Source organism: Tachypleus tridentatus, chromosome 11 (assembly GCF_004210375.1).
Source record: "Tachypleus tridentatus isolate NWPU-2018 chromosome 11, ASM421037v1, whole genome shotgun sequence".
Lineage (NCBI taxonomy): Eukaryota > Metazoa > Arthropoda > Merostomata > Xiphosura > Limulidae > Tachypleus > Tachypleus tridentatus.
The window spans coordinates 6,868,833-6,877,299 of record NC_134835.1 but is presented as its reverse complement, the minus strand read 5'-3'; the positions used below and the strand labels follow the sequence as shown (position 1 = coordinate 6,877,299).

The following is an 8,467-nucleotide window of genomic DNA, read 5'->3' as shown; positions in this document are numbered from 1 at the left end:
TGTTTTCTTCTAATATCAGTTTTTGCATCACATTTCTAGTTAAACGTTGTTTTTTTGTGTGTGTGTGTATCGTGCAAGGCCTAGATTACCATTATAAAGAGGCTGAATGTGTTATTTTAAAGCAATTAAGGCGATACAGTCTATGTTTCTACTTCCGGTCATATACTGTCCTACAGATGTGCATCTTAACCATACTACTTGAGCGTCGTTTCCACTAAAGAAAAGTCTCACCATCAAAAGCACAGTTATATTAGTCTGCATTATGTTTCGCATAAGCAATCTACTGTTCGAGAAAGACATCCTTCCAACTCTTGTTTCAATAATTTAAATGCACAGAATACATAAGTGACTTGGCTGGTTTGTCGTCTTATGGAATACTTCTTTCATTCTGCAACTGCTTAAGGTGTGCGATAACATTTTCAAAAGTTCCAAGTTTTTATGTATCATCGAATACTTACGTCATACCTAGAAACGTGAACATTTGATTGAGATCACGTCGCTCGACCGCGACCTTATAACTGTGTAGTTCTGATGGTATTTGATGAACTCCATATTGCAAGTCTTTTTCATGCACTAGTACTCCATCCTATGTTTTTTGTTTTGAATTTTTCTGTCGTAATCAAATGTTTTTGTTTTGGAATTTCGCACAAAGCTACTCGAGGGCTATCTGTGCTAGCCGTCCCTAATTTAGCAGTGTAAGACTAGAGGAAAGGCAGCTAGTCATCACCACCCACCACCAACTCTTGGGCTACTCTTTTACCAACGAATAGTGAGATTGACTGTCACATTATAACGCCCTCACGGCTGAAAGGGCGAGCATGTTTGGCGCGACCGGGATGCGAACACGCGACCCTCAGATTACGAGTCGCACGCCTTAAAATTTTCTTATTTGGGATGAAGTATGTGTGATTAAAAGTACTTGGCTAACAATAAAAATTTCACAAATAAAATTTAATTATCTCAACTTTGACCACTTTCTACTCCGAGTCAAAACCTTATGGTACTTTCACAGTCGTTATGCAATGATGTTGATACGTACACTACTTTAAATAAACCACTTTTAATATCGTTTCAAGACGTGGTAACTGATATTGTTTTCATTTTATTCATTTTTAATGCGTTTCCATGAGGATAGGTTCTCCGAGTACTCAATATTTTAATATGGTAAAAGGCTATTTGCTGCATAAGGAATTGCATTCAGTGTTAAATGACATTTATAACACAGCAGTAACGTGGTTACTGAAGTGTTTTATGTATCTCAGAGATACTTACTTTGTAAATTATGAATAACAACTAAATGTTTAATGAAGACACTTTTATAATCGTACAGATTTCCCACGTGCGTTATTTTCAAAAATATAGAATATTTAAGAAATTGATTCCAAAGAAAACTTTTAAATAAATTGAAGATAAACATATTTGTTACAAATGTCCCGGATGTGGATTTCACTTCTCGTTTTTTAAGTTGTTCAAACTGAAATCTTCAAAATTGTAAAATAATATAAAGTACCATCAAGCAGTGTTTGGATTCTTTTAGATCTGTTTATATGTATCCTATATTCTGAGCAATGTAACTTCAAGCTTCAATGCACTGTTCCTACGCTATTAGGAGTTTGGAATATGGAAGTACTATAAATAGAAATTCTTTTTATGTAAAAGTGTTTTATTGTTAAGATTATATAATGTTCACAAGTCAGAAAATGACTATGGTACATTGCGAAAGTAGAAATTATATACAAATTAGAAAACATACACAATGAAAAAAATGAAAGTTCTAACAAAACCTCTTAATTTCTGACTTTTAAGGTAAATAATACACAGTTAAAGAGAGATTGCGGTCAATGTGCAACATATTTTTTTGTAAATAAACACCTAATACAACACCCTGAACAAACGGTGAACGGAAACTTAAGTTACATTTCTAAAACAATTCTACCATCTACTTCCACTGAACCCTCCATAGCTGTAACCACCAAGAAGAGGGCTATCGAAGCCAACACTGTGCTCAAATCCCACACTCTGTCCATAATCTAGACCATGTCCGTATCCACCATAGCTTCCATAGCTATTCCAACCATCATAGCTTCCATAGGTATGGCTAGATCTGTAATGAAAAATATGATACGTATATATTAGAGAGAGAGAGAGCACCGTTAAACTGGTATTGGTACTTTCAAAATGGCCAAATTAAATACCTCAATACAGTTATTAATACCCGATACTGGAAAAGATCTTTTGAATGGTAAAATAATTACCACTTATAGCACACACTTTAAAATATCGAACGTGTTAAACAAAATAACGGCTCAGACATTAGGGTTTTGGACCTCAGCACGCTAACCATTGGCATGTTCAATAGAGTTTGTTTACGACACGTACAGTAAAGTTTGTTTCCAGAAAACGTAAAGTAAAACTAGTTTTCAGAACATTTACAGTAAAGCTAGTTTTCAGAAGCTGTGCAGTAAAGCTAGTTTTCAGAAGATGTACAGTAAAGTTTGTTTTTAGAATATATAGTCCAGTCCAGTCTCTCTGGTGTTTGGGTATATTTATGTGTATACCCAGGATACACTCGACCTCTTCCTCATTCCATGACTTTGTTGGAGTGGCCAGATTAATATATATTTCTATTTAAATAAAGAATGGCTGGAGTGATATCATAAATTTAGTCTGGTCCTTTTCAGGACAATTATAATATATATTAGTAAAGATTGTTTGTTTTTGAATTTCGCGCAAAGCTACACAGGGGATATCTGCGCTAGTCATCCCTAATTTAGCAGTGTAAGACTAGAGAGAAGGCAGCTAGTTATCACCACCAACTGCAGACTCCTGGGCTACTTTTTTACCAACGAATAGTGGGATTGACCGAGACATTATAACACCCTCGTGGCTGAAAGGGCGAACATGTTTGGTGTGACGGGGATTCGAATCCGCGACCCTCAGATTACGAGGTCATGCATACAAATAGAAAAAAACTTCCTATATTAAGTTTGTAGTATATGATGCACAGAAAACTTTGGTTATGAATACTGTGCAATATAATGCATAAAGATAAAAAGTCGATTTCTTTCTTTTCTACTGTGTTATGCACACGTATGAATTCTTGTTTATTACATTTGTGACCCTCGGATTACGAGTCGAGCGCTCTAACCATCTGGCCATGCTGGGCCGTTTGTTTTTAGAACATGAGCAGTAAAATTTGTGTTTATAACAGATAGAGAGATGCTAGTTTTCTGCACACGTACAGTAAAGTTTGTTTTCAGAACATGAACAGTAAAGCTAGTTTTTAACTCAATAGTAGTGTTTCCGTGTCAAATCTTTTAATAGTTTTACAAAAAATTTCAAGAATTTAACAGCTCAATATTTGGATCAAAGTAATTGTCGTTATTTAACAGCTCAATATTTGGATCAAAGTGATTGTCGTTATTCAACAGCTCAATATTTGGATCAAGGTAATTGTCGTTATTCAACAGTTCAATTCGTTGTTTTACGAACTCCAGTATTTTATGCTTATATATAAAGACATAGATAAAACAAACAATTACTATTTTAACATCTATTTTAAGCATGTTTGTTATTTGAGAAAAATAACTCAAAGACCTGACTCTAATTGAAAGTAAGAAACGTCTATTAATAGTTAGATTAAACCTTTTGGATACGTAATAATAATTTATTTCAGAATAATAGTCTTCATAAATATATTATCTAACGATTTATTCATAGATCTAAGGGGTCATGAGTATTCATGACCTGATCCGAGTTCAATCTGAATATACTGAATATACTTTATTTAAACTATTACACCACTATGCTCGTAATAGACAAATTGAACATGTAACCAGTTGTGATTATTTTTCAACTAAATAAACATATTTCCTGTAGTTTCTAGTCTCATGATAGCCTTAGATTGGAGTTAAAAGTAAACCATAACTTACGATAAAGCAATAGGAATTGGAAACGGGATTGGTAATGGTACCACACGTTTCCCTGCTCCTCCTAGTAGAAGAAGTGGAAGTAGTTTCTTGATTTTACCAATAGCTTCAGTATCTTGAAAGTTTGAACACACCAACAGACCGGACAGCAGACAAGCAGCAAGGACAGAAGTCAAATTCATTGTTGGTCGTTTCACAGTTGATACAAAACTGTTGTCCCAAAGAAAGAAAAAATCATTTGAAATAGACACTTTCCTGTCTAATATTAATAGTTGTCTTCTAAAGTTAAGTTTATGAAAATATATAAACGGTAACACTGGTAGGAAAAAATGTATTTTATACGATTTTGTTGAATAATTTCACTGTAGAAGTTTGGCTAGATATTATAACAACGATGTCGACTATGACTTATTAATACGTCAAGTCTCTAGTCATAAATTAAATATATTAACTTTTAAAATCTGAACGACTGACATATTTTTCAGGGATTAACGTTATACTTATCACTTTACCCACAAGATGTCAGCTTGCTTCCAAAACAGTTTTTGACGTTTAAAATATTACAGATATCTTATGGAAGTTGTTTTTTTTTTCTTTTCAATAACAACTCCTGTGGAATATGTTTAACTTTAAATTAAGAAACCAAGTTTGACAGAATTTTTATATTTTCGTATTTTTACCTCCACAGCTTTGGATTTCTTTACTTGATCCTTCGAGGTGTTTTTTTTTCTGTATTCTATCTTGGTTTACCTGCTGTTTTTATACCTCAAACGTTACGTAATCCACTTTTACAAATAGGACAACAAAATTATTTCAAAATTCTTTCAGCCTCCAACCCAATATTCCTCCCCCTCTTTCACCCAATAATTCAAATTTTTAAACGTAATCGTTTCACGTTGGGCGTGACAAAGATAAGAAAACTTTCCGAAACCGGACCACAAGTTACGGAGACAACACGTGACTTTATTTACTAGCCTATTGTAGCTTAAAGCCAAAATATATAGTTCTTAGTGGTAAAAACCAGACTATGGCGGCACTTGCATTGAAGCTGATTCATTACAATGTTCTATTCTAGGTTTACTTAGTAGTTGCTTTAGGAAAGGTCGGGGAACAAATAGTCAAAAGAGAAAGGAGGTTAGAAGAGAGCGAAAAAATACTTTAGTTATGGTGTCTGGCTCAAGAAACAGACTAAGATCTAGGTCAATAGGTTCGTGATAAACAACTCTAAACTGACCCTAAGGGATAAATTTTACCACGTACTAGAGACCGTCCATCGTCTTTGTCTACAAGGTTATGTTATTAATAACAAACGTATTGTGGATCCTACGGTATTCTAATGTACAATATATTCCTAAAAACTTACAAAGAATCCATTAATTTATTTTAAAGCTAAAAAGAATATTTCAATTGCACTTTAAACATTTAAACTTTCTCATGTTATTTCCATCACAAAGTTGTATTGTTTAGATTTATTCCAATGATGCATTTCTGGTTCGAAACGCTGTCCTTTGTTTTTCTCTTCTGTTACTGATAAGAAAAACTTTATTGTTTCTATAATAGGGATTTGCGGTTTAGGTTAACTGAGTTAGCTAGATTTTTAACTTCGTGCCAAACGGGCTAAAAGAGTATAAATTAAAGACGTTTCCAGAGTCTTTAAGCTTCATACATTTTTCACTTAAGCACCACAACATTTTGAAACAATTGGTAGTTAAAACATCACTAACGGCGCTGGTGTCCTTTAGCATTAAATTCATTCTATAACTTTGTTCTGTTGAGTTCTTTTTAAGCGTAAAATCATTGAATGGACTATTTGCATTGTGCTCTTATTTTCAACGTTATACCCTCTAAACTTACCCTAAACCACCAATGGCCTCTATAACCTTAGAAGGAAAAGCTCATAACCAAACGTGATGCACAATTTATGAACTTAAAAGTAATTTATAAATCTGATTCAAGGATAACTCTTTGAAATAACAAACAACTTAAATTCAGTTAACCCAGTAAAAAGTGGTCTAATCGAAATGATAAAAATATTTTATTTTCTTACAGAATGTTAACAGTAAAGTTCAGAAATATCAGATACGGTGTGTAACATACGTGTTGGTTTGATGTGTGTAATTATAAAAACAGAAACAATACTTAGAACTCTTGTTACAGCACATTCTAGTGTTGGACATCTTTACAGGTGCAGAATAATATATTGAAATTTATCAGTGTTGAAGTTTTAAGGATAAAACTTTAATACTGATAATACATAAATTTAGTTTTTTTATACTCACATTCTATAAATGCAATAAACGTATGTAGCTAAGGTGACTAATTCTGTTAGGACAATACACGTATGTAGCTAAGGTGACTAATTCTGTTAGGACAATACACGTATGTAGCTAAGGTGACTAATTCTGTTAGGACAATACACGTATGTAGCTATGGTGACTCTAATTCTGTTAGGACAATACACGTATGTAGCTATGGTGACTAATTCTGTTAGGACAATACACGTATGTAGCTATGGTGACTAATTCTGTTACGACAATACACGTATGTAGCTATGGTGACTAATTCTGTTAGGACAATACACGTATGTAGCTATGGTGACTAATTCTGTTAGGACAATACACGTATGTAGCTATGGTGACTAATTCTGTTAGGACAATACACGTATGTAGCTATGGTGACTAATTCTGTGACGACAATGTTAGGACAATACACGTATGTAGCTATGGTGACTAATTCTGTTAGGACAATATACGTATGTAGTTATGGTGACTAATTCTGTTAGGACAATACACGTATGTAGCTATGGTGACTTTAATTCTGTTAGGACAATACACGTATGTAGCTATGGTGACTAATTCTGTTAGGACAATACACGTAATTCTGTTACGACAATACACGTATGTAGTTATGGTGACTAATTTTGTTAGGACAGTACACGTATGTAGCTATGGTGACTCTAATTCTGTGACGACAATACACGCATGCAGCTATGGTGACTCTAATTCTGTGACGACAATACACGTATGCAGCTATGGTGACTAATTCTGTTACGACAATACACGTATGTAGCTATGGTGACTCTAATTCTGTTAGGACAATACACGTATGTAGCTATGGTGACTAATTCTGTTAGAACAATACACGTATGTAGCTATGGTGACTAATTCTGTTACGACAATACACGTATGTAGCTATGGTGACTAATTCTGTTACGACAATACACGTATGTAGCTATGGTGACTAATTCTGTTAGGACAATACACGTATGTAGCTATGGTGACTCTAATTCTGTTACGACAATACACGTATGTAGCTATGGTGACTAATTCTGTGACGACAATACACGTATGTAGTTACGGCGACTCTATTTCTGTTAGGACAATACACGTATGTAGCTATGGTGACTAATTCTGTTAGGACAATACACGTATGTAGCTAGGGTGACTCTAATTCTGTTAGGACAATACACGTATGCAGCTATGGTGACTAATTCTGTTAGGACAATACACGTATGCAGCTATGGTGACTAATTCTGTTAGGACAATACACGTATGTAGCTATGGTGACTAATTCTGTTAGGACAATACACGTATGTAGCTATGATGACTAATTCTGTTAGGACAATACACGTATGTAGCTATGGTGACTAATTCTGTTAGGACAATACACGTATGTAGCTATGATGACTCTATGATGATAATTTTTGTTTCACCTTTGTTTTTACTGTCTACGTTTTGAGTCTTAAAACTCGATGTATCCATTCGTAGAAAATTAAATTGAGGTAAATTCATAGGTTTTTATGATATTATCCATAGCTAATTGATTCTTAGGTTTTTATGATATTATCCATAGCTAATTGATTCATAGGTTTTTATGATATTATCCATAGCTAATTGATTCATAGGTTTTATGATATTATCCATAGCTAATTGATTCATAGGTTTTTGTGATATTATCCATAGCTAATTGATTCATAGGTTTTTATGATATTATCCATAGCTAATTGATTCATAGGTTTTTATGATATTATCCATAGCTAATTGATTCATAGGTTTTATGATATTATCCATAGCTAATTGATTCATAGGTTTTTATGATATTATCCATAGCTAATTGATTCATAGGTTTTTATGATATTATCCATAGCTAATTGATTCATAGGTTTTTATGATATTATCCATAGCTAATTGATTCATAGGTTATTATGATATTATCCATAGCTAATTGATTCATAGGTTTTTATGATATTATCCATAGCTAATTGATTCATAGGTTTTTATGATATTATCCATAGCTAATTGATTCATAGGTTTTTATGATATTATCCATAGCTAATTGATTCATAGGTTTTATGATATTATCCATAGCTAATTGATTCATAGGTTTTATGATATTATCCATAGCTAATTGATTCATAGGTTTTATGATATTATCCATAGCTAATTGATTCATAGGTTATTATGATATTATCCATAGCTAATTGATTCATAGGTTATTATGATATTATCCATAGCTAATTGATTCATAGGTTTTTATGA

General features: G+C 33.3%; 1 protein-coding gene across 2 annotated transcripts; it reads right to left on the bottom strand.

Annotated features, from left to right (window-relative positions):
- Nucleotides 1-1,699: 1,699 nt before the first annotated feature.
- LOC143231418 (uncharacterized) lies at nt 1,700-4,755 on the bottom strand. 2 transcript variants are annotated; one of them, XM_076465954.1, is made up of 3 exons: nt 4,442-4,555; nt 3,933-4,139; nt 1,700-2,104 (listed from the first exon to the last, which is right to left on the bottom strand). In XM_076465954.1, exons 2-3 carry the CDS (start codon nt 4,109-4,111, stop codon nt 1,933-1,935), a joined length of 351 nt encoding a protein of 116 aa, XP_076322069.1. In that variant the 5' UTR covers nt 4,112-4,139; nt 4,442-4,555; the 3' UTR covers nt 1,700-1,932. The 2 variants fall into 2 exon arrangements, with proteins under 2 accessions (XP_076322069.1, XP_076322068.1); XM_076465953.1 differs by lacking the exon at nt 4,442-4,555 and adding an exon at nt 4,610-4,755 and having other exon boundaries at nt 1,703-2,104.
- Between the last annotated feature and the right edge of the window lie 3,712 nt (nt 4,756-8,467).

Excerpts from the sequence above, each read along its gene's own strand:
- LOC143231418 (XM_076465953.1), bottom strand. The coding sequence starts at position 4,111 with ATGAATTTGACTTCTGTCCTTGCTGCTTGTCTGCTGTCCGGTCTGTTG. Across the intron at positions 2,105-3,932 it reads CCAATTCCTATTGCTTTATC|ATCTAGCCATACCTATGGAA; the intron begins GTAAGTTATGGT and ends TTTTCATTACAG.